The sequence below is a fragment of the Alligator mississippiensis genome, chromosome 11 (assembly GCF_030867095.1).
Source record: "Alligator mississippiensis isolate rAllMis1 chromosome 11, rAllMis1, whole genome shotgun sequence".
NCBI lineage: Eukaryota > Metazoa > Chordata > Crocodylia > Alligatoridae > Alligator > Alligator mississippiensis.
Window position 1 is genome coordinate 22,873,682 of NC_081834.1, and position 24,714 is coordinate 22,898,395.

The following is a 24,714-nucleotide window of genomic DNA, read 5'->3' on the forward strand; positions in this document are numbered from 1 at the left end:
TTGCCAGGCTGATGAAGGAAGCCAGTGCCTGCCACACAGAGCTTTACAGGGAGAAGCAGCGCTGCTCGGTGCAGTCTTCCTTGGACAAGTTCTTCAGGAAGCGGGACAGCACTGTCTCGACTCAGTCAACTAACTCTCAGCCCTCCACTTCTGGGGAAGAGAAATCACTGCCATCTTTTGATGTGTTCGACCTGGATGAAGACTCAGCTCCCCATTGATGGATTGAAAATTGTTGCATGTCCATTTTGTATTCTTTGTCTGCATTTCTTATAATGTAACTGAATAAATGTATTTACAATATGTTTTGTAACATAATAAATAAAACCTTTTTCAACCAATACTTTATTTGGTACCTCTGGTACCATAAATGTGAGGCCTGAGGAACACAACCCCTCTTTTTTCTATTATTTCCTATGTGAAAATTCACCTCGTTGCGCGAATTTGCCATACACGAGGTTTCTCAGGAACGTAATGTATGTGTAACTCAGGGGTGTACTGTACACTGTAAAAATGCTGTGTAGAGAGAAGCCTTGAATTTATGCCTCTCAGCCTTGCCCTTCCATCTTCTGTATAGTTATTTCTCTATCTATGTGTATTTTCTTTGTCTTAGTAACCACCAGGCTAGGTCTAAACTAGAAAAAGTGTGCTGGTAGAGTGGCAAAGAGTTAACAGAGACATGTGCCACAAAAGCCCTTTTCTATCTTGTGCTAGTTCCCTAAGCAAAATGGCTCTGCCTAGCAAAAGGCTGCTATAAACCCACGTCCTCATCCAGCAGGGAAGCATCTGTAAAGCGACCAAGACCAGCTTGAAAGCAACCCCAGGGCCTGCCTTCCTCCTGCTCCTGGGCAAAGGCAGCGCCAGGGGTAAGAGCAGAAAGGCGCTAGGCTGCAGTGCCAGGGCCTCCTTCAAATGCGGGGTCTTGGTTGAGGAGGTCATTTGCTTTTTCTTGGAGGCTGGGAGCAGACCCGCCCTAGGATCACTTATGCCAGCGCTTGTCCTGGGGCAGAGCAGTTCTTGGGCTCGGCAGGTGCCCGCCTGGCTCTCCCGGGGGGTTCGAGGAGCCACCCCGGGACAAGGGTCGTGTCTGGGCACAAACTTCTTGGCCCCCTGACCCTGGGAGCCCTCGTGGGGCCCATCCCAGGGCAGCAGGCGCCTCGTGGCACAAAAGCACTGTGACCTCGCGGGCTGCGAGAGCGCCCCCGCCCGGGTAGGCGCCTGCCGAGCACAACGGGCCGCGTGCGCGCCGGCCGGCGGGCTCCTGAGGTAACCGCCGGCGGGGCGGGGCGGGGCGGGGAGTCGAGTCTCGGCGGCGGCGCCCTCTCCCTCTCGCCCTGAGGCGGCGCTTCCCCGGGAGGCGGAGCCCGGCCCGGTCCCGCCCCGAGGGCGGTGCCGCCGCTCCCTTCCCCTCTCTGCCCCCGGAGCCGGGTTACATGGCTGCGGCGGCGGCGGGCGCGAGGCAGGCGGGAGCCCGCGCGGAGACGGTGCTCGGGGCCGGGGAGTCCCGCGGTCGGTGCAGCGCAGCCCCCCAATGAGCCGGGGACGCCCCGTGAGTGCGGCAATGGCGCCGGCGGCGGGCGGGCGGGCGGGCGAGCGAGCGAGCGGGCGGGGGTCGCGGGCCGGGCAGGGCCGGGCGGGCTCCGCCACACAAAGGCGCTTTGTTTCCGGCGCGGCCCGTGCCCCCCTCCCCGCCCCCCGCGGCCGCGCGGCCTCCTCCGCACTGCGGCGGCGCCGGGCCGGGGAAGGCCGGGGAGCCGCGTGCCGGGGCCGCGAGGACGCTGGGCGGGCGGGAGCCGGGCCTCGCGGCCGCCCCCTCCGCGGGGAGCCCCGCTCGCCCCGCGCCTTCAACAGGTCCGGGCGGGATGGGGCCACTGACCGTGCGGTGTCAAAACCCCCTGGACCTGGACGTGGACGTGTCACCCTGAAGGGCAGGGACCGGGTGGGGGGGGGGCCGAGGTTGGGCTCCTTTGAACTCCCAAGTTTTGCCCTTGGTTAGTGAAGCCTCTTTGTCTGCCGCTCCTGGCGGGCCGGGCTGTGGGGGCAGGGCGCTGCCTCCTGGCCCGGGCTGAGCATCCCTCAGGGTCCCCTCCCCCGGCCGGGGTGCTGGTAGGGCCAGGGGCTGTGGGGAGAGGGAGGGTCCTCCGGGCATCCCCTGAGGAGAAACAATGATTTCACCATCTTTTAAGTAGCCTTAAAATCCAGGCAAGATAATGCCCATGAAAATAATCTTTAAAAGACGCAACCAATGTAGTAATGGTCAAAGCAGTGGCTCTTTCTTCTCAATTCAGTCTCATTCCTGGTTAGCCTTGGAGTGGTAAAATTGAGCTGTATTGTGAAGAAAGATGCGTTTCGTTGTGGTTGAGCCAGGGCAGACGGTATTCCAGGTACGGCTGCCAGCAAAAAAACCCAGAATATATTGCATTGTGATGGCCTGAAACAAACTTTACTGTCCCTTTACAAATTCCAGAAAGTGGTGACATAAAACAGATTTTAAGCTGTAGTCATGCAATTTGACACTGAAAATGGGTAGCGGAAAGTGCACTTGAAATGTAGAGAACAAGCATGAATGCATAGCGCTGTGATCAGACTTCAGATGCTTCTTGAGATGCTGGTAAAAATCACGTCTCGGTTAAACAGTAGATTTAACAGCAGTTTGCAAGGTGGTTTTCTAGCAAAGGTTAACTTGTTCAGGGTCCTCTAGAACTCTTAGAATAGTGACTGTTTTCATTAAATTAAACTAACGCTCTCTAAATATTGGTGTTTGTTCCAAAAAGGGTTTTCTGACACCTATTAATTGTTGCAAGAATTGATAAGCTAATAGTAACATCTGCTGTTAGCTTACAGCTCCATAACTGTAGGGAGTTAGTAGGAGGCTTTAGAAAAGCAGCAGTTTCATGAGTTCCACGATGACTCACTCTGCCTATGCCTACTAACTGCAACGTGGCTGATCTAAAAAAAAATACATATGTGTTCTGTATTTTTATAATTGAAGGGATAGGGTAGGGTTTAGCACGTTGTATAATAGCTTCCTCTAGATAACTCTTTAGTCTTGTGTTTTTCCTTTTGTGTTACTACGTGATCATTAAACCATCAACATAAACTTATATTAAGTTGCATCTTGCAGTCTAACTAAGAATTCTGAAACAGCAAATAGCTGATATAACACTTGGCATTTTTAGCGAAAGCTATATGTAATACTTAAGAGTAGTGGCTCTCTTTGTTTCTTATTGCTACTGAAAAATACAATTTCCCTTGCAGAAATGTTGTTAGTCTTTAAAAGTGGTGTCAGTTGTGTAGATGTCAGCTCAGCAGTACTGACAGTTTCAAGGAAGGTGGTTTTCCTGTAGCTCACTTCTTGGCTGAATTTTTTCAGAGATGACTTTTATGTAAAATATGATTGTACAAAGATTGTCATTTTCTAATTAATTGATGCTTTTCTGTTTGGGGAGAGTGGAGTTATAAGATCCCTACTTAAGTAATTATCTTGGACGGTACTGTACATTGCAAATAGTCCAACAGTAAATAGTAGAGCCCAAGAATGATCTCCACATGTACTAAATATGGTAAAATCTGGCCTTTACTCCTCCACAGTGTGCTGTGTTTTGGTATATTTAACATACAAAGTCATCTTTAGTATGCCTGTTCTGTTCTTGAATAATTGTACAAGATGCACTGAATATTTATGCTGAAAAAAGAATAGCAACAGGTTGCTTTTTGTGTCATTGTCACTAGTTCCATACATCCTTCTTTATGTGGAATTTTGAGAGAGTTCTGTTGGACTGACTGCTCAAAATATAGGTTTGCAGTGTGATAGCAACAGGTGTCTAAGTGTCTTTTGACAAGTCTAAAAGATTATAAAATCTTAAATTTTATGAGAAATAAAATGTAAAAGGCAGGACTGAAAAAGTAAACTGAAGGTTTAAAGAACCAATCCTGATGCTTCATTTGAGGTTATTTGGGAGTTGAAAAGAGTGAAGTTCCAGATAATTTGTTGCCCTTTCACTTTACTGAGACATATACTAACTCTAAGGAAGGGTGGGTTTACTTATTTTGTTTTTTCCTCTCCTTCATTTCTTATGATCCTTTGAACCGTTCCAGTCTTAATAGCAAATGCAAGGATTTAATTTGTAGCTGAAAAAATGAATGTTGTTAGTTGTCTTGCTGGCCACTAGAGGAGGCACTAGTCTGCAACTTCCTTTTCACTTAAAATACAACAGTTAACTGGTGACTCTGTTCTCACCGTGCACCAAACTGAGAATATGAAAGAAAGTCTTGAGATGATGGTGGGAAGATGAGCAAATCTTGCTTCCTTACTCTTTTTCCCAGGGACTTGCTAGATATCTTCCTCTTTAGTGAAACCTACTGAAAATATAGGTACTTGATAGAACATAAATCTTCTTGTACCTTGTATGTGGGCTGTTATGTTGCTGTGCATAAAAAACTTGACATTTTAGCTGGGGGACAAGAGACCCTATAAGAATACTCAGGTATTTTTATATTACCTGAACATATAAAAACAGGTTTCTTAAGGTGATTCTGCAGCACCTGCCTTTATGCCTTGTTTTCATGAAAGACTTGATGGACACTGAATTACAGCTGCAAAACTGAATCTTCATAGTAGTTGTAAAAATATTTAAAGGAAAGTAAATCCTTAGTGGATTGGATTGGCTTGCAGGCAGAACTTTAAATCAATTTTTCTAAGACTGAGTCAGTTATTTCCTGACAAGCCAAAGCTGTCTATGTAGGTGACTAGATATACATGCATTAGCAGTAAGGTATGTACTGTAAAATAATATTTAGACTGGGGACAGGACAGCGTTCTCTAAGCTGAAACCTTGATTGACTCAATTCACTAAGATGTTTCTTGAGAGTTAAGACGCATCGAAGAGCTTGACGGTCCTTGTTTCACCCTGGGCTAAGTAACACTAGAATGTAACTTTGGCTTCTTATGTAGAAAAGATGATACATCATCTTAATGCAAAGGATCATTGTGGTAGGGTCAAATTCTATTATAACTGGAAAATGAGCTTAAAGGTAGAGCAATAAATGTTTAAAGTATTGTGACCTCTGGTAGCTAGTATATACAAGTAAATTTAAGAGTTTTAAAGTCATAACTAGTGCTCAAATCATTTTCCATTCAGTTGGTAATTAGTTTTGTGCATATGCTTAGTTCACAAGAGATTGAGATTTGCTTAAATGAACTGTATCAATACACTAAAAGAAGAAAGGAATATTAACTTATACTGTACAATAAAATCCTCACTCAGAGGATCAGCTTGCTGGTCTCTTAAAACTCATTGGTGCATAAATATTCACTAATGCATTCAGTTCAGTAATGGTGGCATTCTTAATGATCATATCAGATAAGCATATGCATGTTAGTGAATTTTTAGTTATCTGTGACCTGTATTTGTAATGAACCCAGCAGGCATCTTCAAATTATTAACCTTAGTACCTTCTTATAATGTATAGCAAAGTAAGTTGATTACACTCTCCAATCTTAGGCCATTAAAAAAAAAACTTTTTAATGTTTCTATTCATATTGTTTTAACAAGCTAAAAGGCCAGTATTTAAAGTTGTGGTAATCGGTTTATTAACAACCTGTCTGTTTTGCTATGCTAATATGTTAGCTAATGTTTGGAGACCAGTTTTGTTTGGTCTTATGATTTCTTTGGTGTAGTATTAACACACTGGTGTTGTTACACACTTGAGCAACTATAACTTTAAAATAATGAAGCTTGTTGGAGGAACTTTTGTTATTTTTAAGTTAATATCAAGGCTGGCAACATGGAGCCAGTATGTAGTCATCTTTTAAATAAAAGTTACATGCTGCATGTATTGTATTGAAGTGAACTAAGTTATATTCATTTTAAAGAGGCAGCAGTTGGGTTGCCCTTCTTTGGGATACCAAGAGTTTAAAACAAAACAGAAGAAAAAAATTACTTCTGGCCTTAATGATTACACCGTTACTGCAGAGAGTGGCAAAGTGCACCAAGAAAGTTACTATGTTCCCTTCCCCCCCCAAACGGATTGAATTCATGATAGCGGAACATAATACTGATCTGAAAACTAGTGAGGCTTAGAGGTGCCAGAAGTGTTAGTGAAGGGCTTGTTGATAACCTGGTTTGTGATGTGATCTGTGCTGTGTGTTCTTTTCCTTCTGGTATCTGGAATGAATATGTGATTTAATCCTTGAAGTAGTATTGGATACTTTCTGATACCTCCCAAAACAAAGGTTTTTCTTCAGGGCTTTTGCAACAGGAGATTTGGGGAAGGGAGAATATGAAAAGTGAAACCCATCAATCAATGTGAAATCATATTCATACAAAATGATAAGGATTTGGATTTTTCTAGATAGCCACCTGATAGGTCATACAGGCTTACCAGTTCTTGGAACAATTGTCCTGTTACCTCTCTATCAGTGACAAAGCAAATAGAAATTTCCCATGCTGTAAAGACCCAGTTTATTCTGGGTTGAAAGTATAGAAGCAGAAGTCTGTTATCCAATAATCGCATGTTTTAAAAATGCCAGTCGTGCACTGGAGTTCATAAAGTGGAGAAGGCCTTCATCCTTGCGGCACCAGAGACAGTCTTAGAGACAAGGTGCACCATGGAGGGGGGAGAATGGCCACACAAAAATGAGCTTACCTGCTTGCTGTTAACTGGAACTAGGCTGCTTCTATCTGTTGCCCACAATTGTTCTGTATGCGGATGTCTGTAAGTTTACTTTATAGCCATATATTATGTGGAAAACACTTTGTGAAGTACATCTTTCTCATTGAGGATTATGTACATATGTTTGCTGTTTCAGAGGATGCCTTTTTGTATATAAAAAAGCAGGGTGTTTTTCTGCTTGACTTTGGGGTGCCTAAATGGTTTCCTTTTGCCTAGTCTAGAAAAATTGCACTCAACCATAAAAATAATAAAATATATATTATAGTATAATGACAGGGAATTTTTCAAAACTTTACAAATGAGCAGTGGAATATTATAATTAAAATGGTTGCTGTTGATCTTGCTACAATGGAAGGTGGTCTTCCTAGAAAATTGTCAAAATATATGCTACATTTATTTTTTCTTTATCCAAATCTAATTGCTATCTTTGACTTTATTGCTGCTAGCATGATATATTATTAAAAACATAGGAAAGTAATTGAGAAGTAGATTGGTGGCTGAAGTCAGTGTTAATCTTTCCAGAGTACACAGAGGACATGTTAATTCTAGTTATTAAAATATGGTTGTTTTCCCTTTTTGAAATTAGACAGTGAAAGACAGTTACTTGTGGGATGCAGCTTGTCTGCAGCAGACTTGAAAGGATCTCTGGGTAATATTGGAAATTTTCTGTTTTCTCTCTTTTCAGGTTGTCACGGAATAAAATGGATGGTAGCTTTGATTGTGATTGTGGTGAGCTGGAGCCACCTGATCATTAACAGAAGGCATCTTTTGTAAATCAAGAGCTGCCAGTTTCCCGTTTAGACTGTAAACAAAGGAGAAAAAAAGGAAGAAAAAATAGTGCTTACCAGCACCAGAGAATGACGCTGCTCAGGACCAGTCCAACACTGAATGTATCTGCACTGTGAGGAGGAGGATGTTAATAGAAGCCTATTACGTGCATATTTATTCATATTTTTGTTAAATGTTAACCAGTTTAGCACAGTAGAGCTAAGTGCATAGTATGTCATTTCATTCCGTTTGAGTTTCTTGTGAGTATTTTCTTTAATGTCTGCAGAGATGCTGCACCTTTCTTGAACTATGAATGCTGCAATCTTTCTATCTTATGCTCAGTTGGAGTTACAGAGCTGCTGAGCTCTATATTAAAGGGGACACAACAGGCCTGGTTGGCTAATAATGCAATGAGAGTGTCAAGAAACCATCTTGCAGTTAAAGCCGAGGTTTTCTTTTCCCTTTCTGTAAGATCTTTCCTTCAATACCAGTGGAAGTGTCTCTGCGTGTTTACAGAAGCTTGATAGTTTAAGAGGAAAAATCATAAATATTTCGAAATGGCAGAAAAGTTTGAAAGTCTCATGAACATTCATGGTTTTGATCTGGGCTCACGGTATGTGGACTTGAAAGCACTGGGCTGTGGTGGAAATGGCTTAGTTTTTTCTGCTGTCGATGTTGACTGTGACAAAAGAGTGGCTATCAAGAAAATTGTCCTTACAGATCCCCAGAGTGTTAAACATGCTCTACGTGAGATCAAAATTATTAGAAGACTTGACCATGATAACATTGTGAAACTATTTGAAATTCTTGGTCCCAATGGAAGCCAGTTAACAGATGATGTGGGCTCCCTTACAGAATTGAACTGTGTTTACATTGTCCAAGAGTACATGGAGACAGATCTGGCTAATCTGCTAGAGCAGGGCCCTTTACTGGAAGAGCATGCCAGGCTTTTCATGTACCAGCTGCTACGTGGGCTTAAGTATATTCACTCTGCAAACGTTCTGCACAGAGATCTCAAACCAGCTAATCTTTTCATTAATACTGAAGACTTGGTGCTGAAGATTGGTGATTTTGGTCTTGCACGGATCATGGATCCTCATTATTCCCACAAGGTATGCAGAGAATAGTGATCTCCATATAACCTAGCCATCTTGGTTTGGGCTTCTTTCCTTGTATTGAATAAGCTACAACTATCATCTGTTGTCTAGGAATTTAAGTGATACTCACCACCAGAATGCTTTAGACCAGAGGTGTCAAACTCATCTGGCCCTGTGAGATGCATGTGGGTTGCTGGGTTAGTCTGGAGACCAGATTGGAACTGATCCTCTGTGTTGTGTGTAGCACCTGTGGTGGAGCTTGCAGGCTGTGCACCACAGGCAGCACATGCCTACCCTGCTCTGGCATTTGCTTTGCACACAGTGCATAGGACCATAGACCAAACTCCTGTGCTGTCCACAGCATGAGCCCTGGGCCTGGCACGTGCTGCCTGCAGCATGAGGGGTTGACACGGGGCATTTGCTGCGTTCAGTGCGCACTAGACTTGCCCTGTCCACTGGTTCTGGTACAGCCCAACTTGGTCAGGCATGGACACCACATTCACAGTGCATCCTGGATTGACCTTTTGTGCCACATGCCATGGCCAGTGCATTCCCCATGCGGTATGTGGGTTCAGTCTAGAGACCCATGGGCCAGATCCAGCTCATGGGCTGTACGTTTGACATTCCTGCTTTAGACCATTGTTTGTGGATTGATAACTTTTTTTTCACATGTGCCAAAGTTGCTGCTCTTGTCCCTTGGTCAGCAAAACTGGTAGATAAAAATTGATAATGTCACGTGTAAATGCTAATTGCTATTTAATCCAATGTCCCAAGTGTCCTAACTTCAGTGTTCTGAGGTTGAAGGTTCAACTTCTGATGCCTCGCATCCTGTCTGGCCTCTGAAGGTCCTGATCAGCTTTAAGCTTTTTCCATAGAAAAATTACAGTTAAATAAATGTTTTTAATTAGAATGTTGGTAAATGCACAGGATGAGATTTTTAAAATTTCTTTTTATTCCACTTAATTTTATCACCAGAAACTTACTAGGTGGGGGGAGGGAACAGATATTTCCTAACTCTTTAATTCCTTGGGGCAACTTCAAGTACATATTTGGGATTAGAATTTTACCCTGACCTTTTAAAAGAACAGTATGTAGGTGATGAACAAAAGCCTCAATTAGGCTTTAAGAACAGTGCATAGATGCAAAAGTACAGGAGCTTTAAAGGAGCTTAAAATACACGTGCATCCCCAGTGTACAAATGTGACTACTTGCTGGGATTTATTAGAGGTAGTATAATCTTCCTGCTTAATGTCTCAGAGGGGAGTTCATTAGTACCTCTTCATTAACTTAACGTTTGGGAATAAGGGATTTTTTTTTTTGCAGCTGTACCTTACTTGACTAATAAATAGCATTGTATACGTGTTATTTAAATCATGTTGTAGTCGATTCAGAAACAATCCCCATCGTGCTGTTTACAATAATCTTATAAAATAGCCTTTTCAAGGTTAAGCTTGGAGTTTGTTACAAGCCATTTGAACACATTTTCAAATTGCTGATAAAATATGTGTTATTGGTATGTTTAGCGCACCACACAAAGCAAGCATGGTTGATGGAACAAGAGGACTAATACTGTCCTTTTTATTGCTGGAAGTTTGGGTTAAAATCTGAAACAGTGAAAGTGATTTTTTTTCCCCTTGAAAATACAAGTAAGCTTTTTATTTTCCTCCTTAGGGCCACCTTTCTGAAGGATTGGTTACTAAATGGTACAGATCACCCCGTCTCTTACTTTCTCCTAACAACTACACTAAAGCCATTGATATGTGGGCTGCAGGTTGCATCTTTGCTGAAATGCTGACTGGGAAAACCCTCTTTGCAGGTTGGTAGGAGTTTGTGTGTGTGTGTGTTATGTGAACTCAGCTGTAAAATGTCAGTGGTAACATGTAAGTATGCTACTTATGAGCACTTACTTTTGCCTATCCAAGGCTGTTGCATATATCCTACTAAAACAACAAACAGCCAAGGATAACAGTGAAATTGCTCATGGTAACATTAACTTTTCCACATAGCATATAGTTTGTATATTTAATTCTACACTTTGGATATCTACTAATTAAAATTACTTCAAGAAATTAAGTTAATTTGGAATCTTTTATCTCTTAATTCACATTAGCAGTTTTTATCTAAGAACTTCTGAAGGAGTTTGTAGGCATTGTAAAATGCTTGCGGCATCTCAAAGAATGTACTGCTCACTTACTTAAGTTTTGTAGTTGAACTTTGTTTTGTTATAGCAGTTCCAAAGTTAAGGTTGTTTAAAGCTGGGATTTTAAACATCTCCTTGCTGAAAAATTATTTTTATAAATAATATCTGGCAGGTAGTCCCTGTCCAGTGACTTTGAAGGTATAGTGCTAGATAGATTGATTCATTTTAATCCCATTTCATGTTGTACTTCTTTCCTTGGCTGGTATAATTTAGCATTTCAGTGGAATTGAATGTATTTGCACAGATTTATTTAAATAATTTTATAATTGATATAAATTCACTTAGCTGGAAGAATTATTTCCCTACATCTGCACTGTTTTCCACCTAATTTTAATCTTCTTGCTGCTTCTAATGGAGTAAGTAGTGCAGAATGTCAGAAGGGGTCTCCATACTATTCTAAACAAGGAATTTGGTCTAAATGTGTGTTGAGCTGTATAATTTGTACCAGGAAATTGTTAAAAGCATGTTTCCAAGTTGTGCCTATATTCTCAGCAGTTCCAAAGTAAACTAGAGGCCTATCTGCACTACCTCTGCAGCACTTCCTTGTTTATGTGCACCATGCTAGAAATGCACTGGTGAAACTGCTTTGGAAGCTCTCCAGCATGCCAGAGCTAGACATCTGAAGAGCAGCCTCAGGTGAGCAGGCATGGTTAGGAACATCACTTCTTGGGAGAACTGTGGATACATTGTACACCTACCCTAGGCATGGATATCTGGGTCTGTCAGAACTCTTGCTGTCACTGTGACTGAAAGGCAGGAGTCTTTAAGCAACCTTTGTTTCTTCCCAGAGCTGATATGGGTTGCAGCAGTCCACAGTATGTGATAAATGGACCTGAGGGGCCATGACTAGTAGGGATTCTCAGATTTAGTATCTACCACAGTTACCTACCCCTTTTCCTGGCTCAAGCCTCAACACAGGGTGGGCTGGAAGAGTGCCCTGACCTGACTTTGCCAAGCAGGAACTCCTTGAGTTAGGGAAATTCCTAGCTGCCTGTTTTAAGGCAACGTTGCACCCCACTTTGGGTGCTCTAGTTCTTTAGAGAAGACATTATTTTCTGTAGGACGCCTATTGATTTTTCACAGAGCTGCCTGTACTCACAGATTCTGCAGGTCGTGCTAGCAGAGCTGGTAATATCCAGGAATTTTTCCTACTCATGTAGAGTGCAAGCTCTTAACCTCTGAGAACTAAACTGATGTTTCACAAATTGCCTTCCCCCAGCATAACAATCAAGCATACAAACGATGTAATGCAGCGGTCCCAAAAATCACAAAGTCCATTCAGGGGTTTTAGTTGTAGGCATAACAGTTTTTTTTCAGTATGGGAAAATCAGGCCCCTCCATAGAAATTCTTAGCTTCATACCTCAATATAGTTAATATAAGTCTTTTGCCCTTTAAAATGCCACTAGTAGAATATTATAGCTTTGAAAAAAGTCTAGGAATAAGCGATTAAATTTAGATCTGCCACTCTCTAAAAATGTGTGTCCTGGAAGTAGAGGAAACCCTCACTATTCTCAAATTGGCTAATTGCGAATTCGACTATTCACGGTGCACTGCGCCAACTGGGTGGGTCGGGGCGAGTGCCACCATGGCTCCCTCTGGGGCTGCACCAAGCTCCAGCCTCTGCACTTAAGACAGGCATGGAGTGCTGCGCGGGGCGGAGGAGGGCAGAGCCAGGGAGAGCAGAGCCAGGTGGGCAGAGGGAAGTCGGAGCTGGGCGGGTGGAGAGCAAACACTGGGGATGGGGAGAGAGGCGGCAGCAGCATCTTTGTCCCCGGAGGCAGCCACAGTCAGTCCACGGGCACTGCGGGCGAGCCCCGTGCCTCCAGCCTCTTGCAGTGGGGGAACAGGGGGCGGCTGTGGGATCTGACAGGGAACCCCATCAGTATTTGCAGATTTCGCTATTGGCGGGGATCTCTAGAACGGATCCCTCGCAAATGGTGAGGGTCTTCTGTAGTCAGTACACTGGAGTGTGAACACCAGCCAGCTGGAATTGGGGTATGTCTCTTAATAGCAAAATATTTAATGCTTGGGATGGAAAGCTTATGTGAGTACTGTTTGTTTTGGCTGAAAGAAGTTAGTCAACTTTTTATTGGAAAACATAAGGGACAGAATTGGGGGAAGGGCCCAACTAGTGTTGGGAGCATGAATGCAGTTGCTATATATCATGACTGATAGAGTTGCTACTATTTAAAGTAATCCTATTGTCTAGGCCTGAGCTGTTCCACTTGTAAGTGGCTGGGGGCTGCACACCTCAGCATCCCCACTGCTGCATTGTGCATCCCTCCACCATGCCCCCTCCCCCCCCCTTGCACTGCCCATCTGTCCACCATACCACGTGCTCCTGTACTGCATGTCCCTATGTTGTACTGTTCACCCCAGTACTTTTTCCTGCTGAAATGTGTGCACTTGTGCCCCTCTGCACTGTGTATCACCCACTGTACTGGGCACCCCTTCTCTGCTTCCCCTGCGTATATCTCACATCCCTCTGCTAACACCATGTACCTCCATGGCCACCTTTTCCCTCCCTGCTGCACTATGCACCCAGACAGCCCCACTGCATCAGGAAGACCCTTGCCCCATGGGAGGGGTGGCTGATTGGGAGCCTGGGAATTGCAATTTAGCCCTTCATGGGCTGTTGGTTGGACAGCCCTGGTCTAGCCCTTTCCCAGAAGATTAAACAAAAATATTAAACTTTTTCTCTTATCTGACATGTCATAAATGCAGCTATGTCTGTTTCAGTTACTCAGTGTCTTGTTTGTTTTGAAAAGTGCAAAGAAAATCTGAATACATTTGTAGCTCTAGTATGAATCATCCCTTGGCCCCTAGAACTGTAGGTTAGACCCCACTTATGCAATCAGTCTTATTTGCTGCTACTTCATTGGTCAAAGATCACTTGATCACATTCATGTTCAGTATATATTGAAGAACAAACCAAACTTTATCATAAATAGACAAGATTTGATTGGTTTCTGGAACTCCCCACTCCTGTCTGGCTAGATGGCAACATTTTACCTTTCATCTCTTTCTCTCCTTTGCTAGCTTTTTGCTGGTAGAAAAGTTATTTATCTACCATATACCCTCACAAAGCTTGAAAACCCACTTTAGTTTCCTTTTTGCCCTTTTGATTTTTGGTGGAAGATCATGTTCCAAAGACAGGCCAGAGGTTGGCTATTATACTGTCTGCTTTTCTCATTAATTTAGAGACTTTTTTGTTATATCTTAGGTTTGCTTGGCTTAAATGCCAAGCTTAAGGATATGTCCAGATACGATGTGTTTTTTAAATGGAAAGAATGGATTAAATTATAAGGGACTAGTGAAAAATTTGACTGCTGTGCAGATCTTAATATAGTAGAAGACAACTTTTACCTTGTGTGAATGGAATGTGTAGTAGCTACAACAACACATTTGTTAAATGAAAGCAGCTAAGTTGAGCAGGTGATTAAAATGTGGAGGGTTACAAAAGAGGAACTGCATGACGTCCTGCTTACCCAGTGACACTTTGTTCATAGAATCTTAAAAAATTAGGGTTGGAAGGGAACATAGGAGGTCATCTAGTCCAACCACCTGCTCAAAGCAGGACAATCCCCCACTTGATCATCCCAGCCAAGACTTTGTCTAGCCAGGTCTTAAAAACGTCCAAACATAGAACTTCCACAACCTCTCTGGATAATGTCTACCCTCCTAGTCAGGAAGTTTTTCCTAATATCTAATTTTAAACTTCCCTTGCTGCAACTTGAAACAATTGCTTCTTGTTCTTGTCTCTGTCTTCTTTGGAACCCGCCTTCAGGTAGTTGGCAGGCATTTAATAACAGCATTCCTCAGTCTTCCTTTCTCTAGACTAAATAAGCCCACTTCCCTCCACCTCACCTCAGAAGTCATGTGACCTAGCTCCCTAACCATTTTTGTTGCCCTTTGCTGGACTTGCACTTGCTCCAGTTTGTCCACATCCATTCTGTAGTGGGAGGCCCCAATCTGTAAACTGTATTCCAGATGTGGTTTTACCACTGCAAACATAAGGAGATAATCACTTCCCTTGATCTACTGGCAACATTCTTACTAATGCAGCCCAGTATGCTGTTTCCCTTCTTGGCAACAAGGGCACACTGTTGGTCTTATATTCAGCTTATTGTCCACCATAACTCCCAGATTCTTTTTTGCAGAGTTCCTGCTTAGCCAGTCGGCCCCCAGCCTGTACCAGTGCATGTGATTGTTCTGGCTTAAGTGCAGGACTTTGCACTTGTCCTTATTGAACCTCATGAGTTTTTCTTTTGGTCCAGCCCTCCAATTTCGCTAGGTCTCTCTGAGTCCTAACCCTATCCTTCAGTATAGCTACTACTCCCTCCAGTTTGGTGTAATCTGCAGACTTGCTGAGGGTGCACGTTGTGCCATCTTTCAGGTCATTGATGAAGATATTGAACAAAACTGTCCCTAGGACCAACTCCTGGACAGCACTCAAGACAGCTGTTCTCTCATCCTGTGAAAATACCATAGGATACAAGACCAGGAAACATCAAGACTGTTTTGATGAAAATGACACTGAAATTCAAGGTCTCATCAACAGGAAAGTGAAAGCTTTCTGTGCCTGGCAGAATGACTTCAACTCTGTCATCAAGAAAAATGCACACCAACAAGCAACATCAGAGGTGCAGAGGAGAACACAAGAACTGAAGAATGAGTGGTGGATACAGAAATCAAAAGAAATCCAACGTGTTGCTGACATCTGTGACGCTCGTGGCTGCTTCAGTGCTACCAAAACTGCCTACAGCCCTAGCACTCAAGGCCTTAATCCTCTAAGATCAAAGGATAGAACAACACTCCTGAAAGACAACAAGTCCATCAGTGCTCACTGGAAAGGACATTTCCAGGACCTTCTAAATCATGACTCAGCTGTCAATGAAGATAAGATCAACAACTTTCCACAAAAAGCAACCAGAGAAGACCTCGTATTGCCACCTACCCTGGCAGAGGTCGGAGGTGCCATCAGGAAAACAAAGAATAACAAGGCAGTCAGTGTTGACAGAATACCTACAGACATTTTCAGGAGAACAACTTGCATGTCAGCTTCATGTCCTCATCCTTAAAATCTGGAACAAGGAAAAATCCTACCCAACCTAAGGGATGCCTAGATAGTAACAGTCAAGGCAATACTAACAATCTTCAAGAAGGGGGACGGAACTGATTGCGGAAACTATCGAGGCATCTCATTGTTGGCCACTGAGAGTGAGTCGAAGTGTGCCTTTCTGAAGTCCAGCTTCCTTACTTTGCTGCTCCCCTTACTTCCTTTTCTCCATATCTTTAACTCAATCATGTTGTGGTCACTGCTGCCCAAGTTGCCATCCACTGCTGCCTGCCCCAGCCATTCTTCCCTGTTTGTGAGCATCAGGTCAAGAAGAGCACAGTCCCTAGTTGGCTGTTTCAGCACTTGCACCAGGAAATTGTCACCAACACGCTACAAAAACTTCCTGGATTGCCTGCACACTGCTGTGTTGCCCTCCCAGCAGATGCCAGGGCAATTGTAGTCCTCTATGACAGTGTTTCTCAACCTGTGGGTCGCAACCCAAAAGTGGGGCACAAGAATATATGAAAGAGTTGCGAACAAACTTTTAAAAATGGATTCTCCTTTGAAAGAGAACGTGAGAAACCATGGCTTTTCCCTTGCAGGCTGGCAGAGTTCCAGCCTGCGAGGGACTGTGTGGCTGCCTCCCACCCACACGCTGGGGCCTGGGGGCAGCAGGTTAGGAGTAGCAGGCACTGGGTCAGGACTGGCCATTGATGTTTACAAATGGGTCCTGCTACAAAAAAGGTTAAAAACCACTGCCCTTTGAGAACCAGGGCCTGTGATCTGGAAACTTCTGCTAGCTGTCTGAAGAAAGCCTCATCCACCTCATCCTTTTGGTCTGGTTTTCTATAACAGACCCCCTCCACAACATCACCCTTGTTGCTCTCCTCTCTGACCCCAACCCAGAGACTTTCCACAAGTCAATGTCCAGTTTCATACTGGAGCTCTGAGCAATCGTACAGCTATTTTCCATAAAGTGTGACTCCTCCTATTCTTTCCTGCCTGTTCTTCTTGAACAGTTTGCATCCATCCATGACAGTGCTTCAGTCATGCAAGCTCCCACCAAGCCTCTGTTATTCCAGTCACATTATAGTTTTGTGACTGTGCAAGGACTTGCAATTCTTCCTGCTTGTTTCCCAGGTTCTGCGCATTCATGTATAGACATCTGAGGTAATCCACATCTTTTCTGTGTTTGCAAGCCATATTTAATAGGAGTATGGCACATATTTGAAGACCTCTGTGTGTTTACTTGGAGCAGCAAAGTATAGGAAATCTTTTGGTTAGAGGTGCAAAGATTTTGGTGAACTGGAAGTTTAAAGTGGCTATCAGTCTGCAGTTTGGTAAAAACATCTCGTACCTCTGGTTTCCCTATAAAAGGCAGTTGCTTCCTAGGACAGTTCTCTTGTCACTGATCTTGAGAAAACTTGTATGCATATTTTTTCAAGACTAAAATATTTCTTGTGGAGTTATTTATTCCATGGTGATAACTGCAGAAGGATTACTTGGGGTTTCTTGGATGTTTTTTCCCCCAAATAACAGCCAAATGAAAATTGCTAGAAGCCAAATGTTTGAAAGCACTTAGCACTTGTATTTGGAGACAGCAGTCATACATTCTAAGTTTTGATTCAGACTTGATAGGGGAGAATTCCATGGTCCACAAGCTTTTATAAGAACTTGTGCCTATGATATCAGATTAAGCAGCAATTCTAGAACTCACTTGAAGATGTAGTTCAGTTGTTGGGTATCATCTTAGTTTCCTGAATAAGGGACATGTAATCTCTCCAGTTAGGTGAGAAGGGGGAAACAGGCAAAGTATTAGAAGTCAAGTTAATTGAGATGCTGACGTGAAAAGTGCTGTTTTGATTAGGAAATTATTCTTTATAGTTCTTAACTAGGTTGTTCTTTAATTTTCTTTGGCTACCTCTACTTCCAAATTTTACCTCAGGAATTGAATTTTGTTTCCTAGAATTAAATATTTAATGCAAGGAAAAGGAGAATAGGAGACGTATTATATCGGTGGTAGTGGTGGAAAGACAAAAGAACTTTTAGAAGATTGTTAGAGGTAGTATATCATGTCTATTGGAATAGACATGTATTTGCATTCATGTTTGCAAGTATTTAAACTAGTATTTCATGTAGAGAGGGGAAAGAGCTGGTGATTTCATCTGAAGGTAAAGAGGGCTATGAAATGGCAACATTTCATAATAGTTCTGATTTCCAGTAGATTGCATGTGGGTTAGTGTCTGCTGGTTTATTTTAAGTAGTTTGCACTCGTAATTCACTGACAGAACAGTGCTTTCATTTTTTCAATTAACTATACGCATTATTTTACTAATTTCAATCAGAGGAGAATGTAGGAGTCAGTGAGGTTTATTTTAGTGGATTCTCTTTTTTTATAAAATTGCCTATCAATACATAGTAGAAAGCCCTTTGCAGAATCCACATAAGCCATCATGCCACAAATCCCTGTAGTGGCCCTAGGGCTTGCCAGTAGATTAGTGCTAACACATTGTGTGTCTGACCCCACTGACTTCTCTGCACAAAACCAGTTGTCTTAAGGTTTGTTCTTGTTTTTGACTTCTTGTTTGTTTCTTTTAGCAAAAAGTATTGAAGCTTATTCTGTGATAAGCATTTGGGTGGAAGTGGTCCTTTGTAGTGACATTTCCTCTGTTGTGTTTCTTGATCCATTGAGAATTAAAAGGGTCTTGAAAAATTCTCAAAGGACTCAAAACCATTGCTCCTTTAATTTTAGCTGAAAAGCGTAAAATAGTTGCAGCTGTTCATTAGGGAAACTACCAGTTTTGTCAAATGCAAAACAGTTCTCATGATGTGTTTACAATTTAACTTACTTTGAACTAGTCATGTTTCTATGACTTAATATAAAACTTTACAAATCCCCATCTATTATGGTAATATATAAGTAATTTGTCAGCTTGCAGGAGCAAGTATGGATTCATCTTTGTACATTTGTGGGGGGGAAATCACTGATCAGTAGAAATGATTGCTTCTAATGTAGTAAGTGTTCAATGGATCCATGTCCATGGCTGCTCTTAAAAATAGCCACAATCTTTATTTTAAAGGCACTTCTATATCATTATTGTGTGTAATTGGCATAAACACATCTCACTGTCCTTTGAGCCTCCTGTTTGGATTCACATCTATGGAAAGTTTGGAGTGTAGTACTACTGGATTAGTTAACTGCATCCCTGAAGAATTGGATTTATCAGACATGTTGTTTGGGATATAAATCCTATCTTGTCCATTTCCCTGGTTAATGTTTAGGTGCACATGAACTTGAACAGATGCAGCTAATTCTAGAATCAATTCCTGTTGTGCATGAGGAGGACCGTCAGGAGCTTCTCACTGTAATACCAGTTTACATTAAAAACGATATGACTGAGCCACACAGACCTTTAACGCAGCTCCTTCCAGGCATCAGCCCTGAAGGTAAGTAGTTAAAAAAAAAAATAAAAAATTTTAGTCTCTATTTTAAAATCCACGGTAAAAAGACTTTTACAGTGAATAATTTTAGCATAAGCTTGATCATGTATTACAAACAAGTTTCATTTGGTAGCAGAATCTGTACTATTATCCCCCATCACACATTTGGCTCTCGCCCATTCTCTGGGCTAGGATTGCTAGACCCATGTTCCCAAACTGTGGTCCACAAGGTCATATAAAGTGGCATTTAACTAGTCTATAGATCACTTCAGTTATTCCCTTCCTCAAAATCCGTTCCAGGTAGTTTGTTTATTTAAAAAAAAAATGCTTGAGAAATTTTCAGGGTTCATTATGGTCTGTTTGTCCAAATGGTTAGAGACCCACTGCAGCTGGAGGCGTTTTAGTGTGGCTTCTTATACAGTATTACATACCTACTTAGAGAGCTGTATGCTACCCGCCTATCTGGAGGGCTTGTTTTATGTTGAAACTAGTCTTTTGAAGATAGATAAATAAAGGAATGAAATCAGAAATGTATGCCATGTTATTTTGAAAAAACATTTTGGGGCACTACTTAGTCAAAAGAGCGAAGTTCTGTTTAAGAGCTTTCTTGAATCTTTGTTTCTGCCTCTCTGACAGTCATTGCTTGGTGTGGAAATCAGTAGCGTGCACTGACTTGACTTACAGTCTACCCTAAGCTTTTAAAACTTAAAGGAATTATTTGGCTATCACAGATCACTAGTAATAACTAGACTGTGTTTGGCCTCTACTTTTCCAGATAAGACAGACAAGTGCAGACAATATTTTGTACTGTATTAATCTGATCAGCTGGTAGTTTAGTCTTAAAATAATTATGTTCGTGATTCTGTCATCTTTACAGCCGCAATATTTTCAGCAATCTTTAACACATTCAAGCACATGTGAGAGGAATAAGACTCTGCTTTGTAGTTGTTTTCAAGCATAGGAATTCTCAGCCTCTGGTTTCTGATGACTTTTTTTTAATTCTCTGCAGCACTGGACTTTCTGAAGCAAATTTTGACTTTTAGTCCCATGGATCGATTGACAGCAGAAGAAGCTTTGTCCCATCCTTATATGAGCATTTACTCCTTTCCAACAGATGAGCCCATTTCAAGTCATCCTTTTCACATTGAAGATGAGGTTGATGATATTCTACTGATGGATGAAAGTCACAGCCACATTTATAATTGGGAAAGGTACATTTATTCCAAATCACGGGATACAGTGAATTGTCTTGGGTCTGAACCATAAATCCTCCTCGAGCCTAAAACCAGGCTGTACCTGAGATGCTGGAAATACCTATTTTAAAACAGTAGATACTGGAGGGAAAAAAAAAAAAAAGAGTACGGTACTCCTGGGTTAAATTCCTTGCTTCGCCCTGTCCCACGTGCATACTAAATCCTTTTTGACTGACTTCTTGAATTAACTTGAGGAAAATAATTTTACTACGAGTAACATCTCTATGCATTTTTTAAAAAGAATTTCTAGAAGTAAAGTACAAAGACTAACTTGGATATCCTTATTTGTGACTCTGCAGTTCATCTATCACATAATAAATATGTCTGCTCTTTGCATTAAAACCATTTGCTTTTCAAGCCTGTTAGACATAAGTTCATCACTGTCAGAAATTCAAACTTTTCTTTCGTATAATCTGTAAATATACTTGTAAAGGTCTGGGATCTCAACATTAATATAGCCAAAAAAAAAAGTCTTCACCTAAAAATAAATACTTCTGATAAGATTTCTGACGTCTCCCCTATACCCCCCCAGGAAATATCCAAAAGATTGCTAAACTATAAATTAGAATAACGTATAGTTGGGGTTTTAAAATACTTGGAGACATTCATATATAACTGGTTTAATCAGGCTGCATTTAAAATATATATATCAAAAATATAGATGCTCAAGTTACCTAACTGGGTTTTATGTTATTGTAAACAGTAACTTATTCTTAAACCATATTTTTTGGGGATAACTTGTAAGGATTATGGCTGCTTTTTTATTCACTAACACTAGGAAATTAATTATTGCAGATATCATGAAAGTCAGTTTTCAGAACACGAATGGCCTATTCATAATAACTATGAAGCTGATGAAGTTCAGCGTGATCCAAGGGCTCTTTCTGATGTCACTGATGAAGAAGAAGTGCAGATAGATCCTCGCAAATATCTGGATGGAGATCGTGAAAAATATCTGGAGGATCCTGCTTTTGATACCCACTTCTCTACTGAGCCTTGCTGGCAATATCCAGATCATCATGAAAACAAGTACTGTGATCTGGAATGTAGCCACACTTGTAATTACAAAATGAGGTCATCTTCATACCTAGATAATTTAGTTTGGCGAGATAGTGAAGTTAACCATTACTATGAGCCCAAGCTTATTATAGATCTTTCTAACTGGAAGGAACAGAGCAAAGAGAAGTCTGATAAGAAAGGCAAGTCCAAATGTGAAAAGAATGGATTGGTGAAGGCTCAGATAGCTCTTGAGGAAGCTTCACAGCAGCTTGTTGAAAAAGAAAGGGAGAAGAATCAAGGGTTTGACTTTGATTCATTTATAGCAGGAACCATTCAGCTTAGTTTACAACACAAGTCTACTGATGTTGATAAATTAAATGACTTGAATAGCTCAGTGTCTCAACTAGAATTGAAAGGCTTAATATCAAAGTCAGTAAGCAGAGAGAAAGAAGAAAAAGGAATGGCTAATCTAGCACAGTTGGAAGCTCTGCACCAAACTTCTTTGGATAGCCAGTTTGTGAGTGGTGGGGAAGAATGCTTCCTCATAGACCAATTTTGTTGCGAAGTAAGGAAAGATGAACAAATTGAGAAAGAAAATACTTACACCAGTTATTTGGACAAATTATTTAGCAAGAAAGAAGATGCTGAAATGTTAGAAACTGAGCCAGGTGAAGATGGGAAGCTTGGGGAGAAGGAAAGAGAAGAGAATTTTCTTAGTAACAGCGGGGAATTTCTCTTTAACAAGCAGCTTGAGGCTATAGGTATTCCTCAGTTTCACAGCCCTGTTGGTTCACCACTTAAATCAATTCAGGCCACGTTAACGCCTTCTTCTATGAAATCGTCTCCCCAAATTCCCCATAAAACATACAGCAGCATTCTAAAACATCTAAACTAAAACACTCAGCAGACATTTCTTTTGTATTCATGAGATGTTTGTCTTTTTTTTAATTACTAGTGTAAGTAATTTTTTTTTTTTACTTGAATCAGATGGTGTAATTTTGGTATGGATTTCATTAGCTTTCTGTTTACCATTGTTTTTACAATCCAGAATTACTTTCTATACATAAGTTAGTTTTGTTTTTAAACTGGCATGTCGTTTGCACACAAAATTAAATAGAGCAAAATAATGCAACATGCAGGAGGAAACAAAAAATGCACTAAACCAAGTAAAAACATTCTCTCAGTAAAACAGTTGTCCATGTTTTGCAGAAAAAGAATCTTGCCTTTAAATTTACACAGTGAGACTGTACATAATTGCATGAAAATATCTATATTTTTTTCCCTGAAACATTTTTTCATTCATGTGTATTTTAGAGTTTTTCATACTGTACACATTTCTTAGACACATGATACCAGCAGCAACTGAAAATGAACGCAGAATTTGGTACGCATGTGTTATCTACCTCAAGGTAACAGCAGTATGTGGCAAAACATTAACCACCCATAGTGCTTCTCATTATGCACTTCTATTTAGCCAGCATTATTGTAGTAGCTGTTCTTACTGAAAAATCATTTGATATTTATAAATGTCCTGGTATGCATTCTTTATAGTGAAGTGTTAATATGCAGCACTTTTATTTATTTTAGCAGATAAGTATATTTCTCTAATTATAGAAAGTCAACTTAATTTTTTGAAGTTACTTTTCAAATGCTAGGTTTTTGTTTAGCACTATGGTTTATTGCCTACATAGCTGGATATTTAATAACATCAGCTTATTCTGAGGCTGCCCAATACATCAAGTTGTGTTGGTTTTTTTTTTAAGTTTTCATTTTAAGTAAAGCACTCACTGTGTATAGGAATTTGTCATTTGGAGGTGCTTCATCTCTCTACAAAGAAATTAGGAATTGCTTTATTATAAAATGCTCCTAGAAGTCTTAATTGTGTTCATTTTTAAAAAAAAAATTTTGTAACATTAGTTGTGTGCATGGAAATAATTAAGGTACAACATTACTGTAGGTTAAAAGTTCTATATGGTGAGACATTTTGTTTTTACTGTATGTTTTTACTGAATGATTCCCACCCCCAGAGCAAGCATGAATAAAATTAGGTTAAATGTAGCATGTAGCATCTCAGTCTTCTGAAAATTTTGTTTTTACCTTCTGGGTTTTTTTGGGATACTGTATGTATCATTGGCTCCCCTGTTTAAAACAAAAGAAATAAAACATGGCCAGCAAAAATGACTTCTGTCTCTCTCTTTGTACAACGAAAATTACCAACTGCTTGGTAACATCATTAGGTATCACCATTACTTTGCAACGGGCCAAGCCTATCTGCCTGCCCCCCCAGTGTTTCCAGATTAATGTAACAACTGGATGGTTTGCTTGTTTGTTTTAAGGGAAGGGGAAAGTGGATCCAGTTCAGACTCTCTTATATTTGCTGTTGCAGCTTAGGAATTTGTTTTGCTTCTCCCCTGGGTACAATTTGTGACTTCAGATCAGTGTTGGCGTAATTAGCATAAAACCTGAACTTTCTACGGTTTTTACTTCAAACTAAACTGCAGGTTTAAGTGTGTGCTCTTTTTTGGAATACTATCTAATAGCAGCTGTAATTGTTTTTAAATATATTATTTTTATGTATTGCACATCACAAAACTTCCATTGCCTGTGTGTTAATGAACCAAATAATAGTTTTGATTTTGCTGAAAGGATTTAAAAGTTTAGTCTGTTATACTTTTACATGGTGGCTATGTCAGAGGAAACTGCATACACCAATGTTAACATATTAAGTGCTCACTTCACTCCTAAAAAAAAAAAAAAAAATAGAATTTGTACCTTTACCTTTCAACTGTGTACTTGCCTTGATTATTTTTTCCTTCTTTCTTTTTGCTATCATAATTTTAGAGATCTGGAAGTGACCTAAGCAAAAGCATGAGCATTTTTTACTACAGTATTAACTCAAGTTACTGAACTTTAGTGAAAACTGCCTCACTACAAATCAAACCTTAGTTGCTGTGTCCATGCTTGCTTTGTGCTTGCTCATATGTAGCATGTATGCTCCTAGGGACACTTCGTTAGACTATTTATGCTGCAAAAGGAAGCAGGAAGTTATAATCAGGTGAACTCTGGAGGCTGTGTCTGTTTTCTGAGAAGTCAGAATGTAGGGCTACCAGCTAACCAGGAGACTGCAGTACAATTGTATTGGCAATGGTGTTGTTCACTCCAGCCTAAAATCCAACAAATTAACTAGCTCAAATTAAACCAGCACTGTATTGGAGTTAAATGTC

General features: G+C 41.0%; 1 protein-coding gene across 2 annotated transcripts; it reads left to right on the plus strand.

Moving 5' to 3' along the window:
* The first annotated feature begins 1,393 nt into the window (after window positions 1-1,393).
* On the plus strand, window positions 1,394-23,671 carry MAPK6 (mitogen-activated protein kinase 6). Of its 2 annotated transcripts, XM_006270145.4 has the most exons (6): window positions 1,400-1,546; window positions 7,358-8,552; window positions 10,209-10,353; window positions 19,080-19,244; window positions 20,248-20,449; window positions 21,287-23,671. In XM_006270145.4, the coding sequence occupies exons 2-6, from the start codon at window positions 7,998-8,000 to the stop codon at window positions 22,383-22,385; spliced, it is 2,166 nt and encodes a 721-aa protein (XP_006270207.1). In that variant the 5' UTR covers window positions 1,400-1,546; window positions 7,358-7,997; the 3' UTR covers window positions 22,386-23,671. The 2 variants fall into 2 exon arrangements, with proteins under 2 accessions (XP_019333237.1, XP_006270207.1); XM_019477692.2 differs by lacking the exons at window positions 19,080-19,244; window positions 20,248-20,449; window positions 21,287-23,671 and adding an exon at window positions 11,230-11,369 and having other exon boundaries at window positions 1,394-1,546.
* Window positions 23,672-24,714: the final 1,043 nt, after the last annotated feature.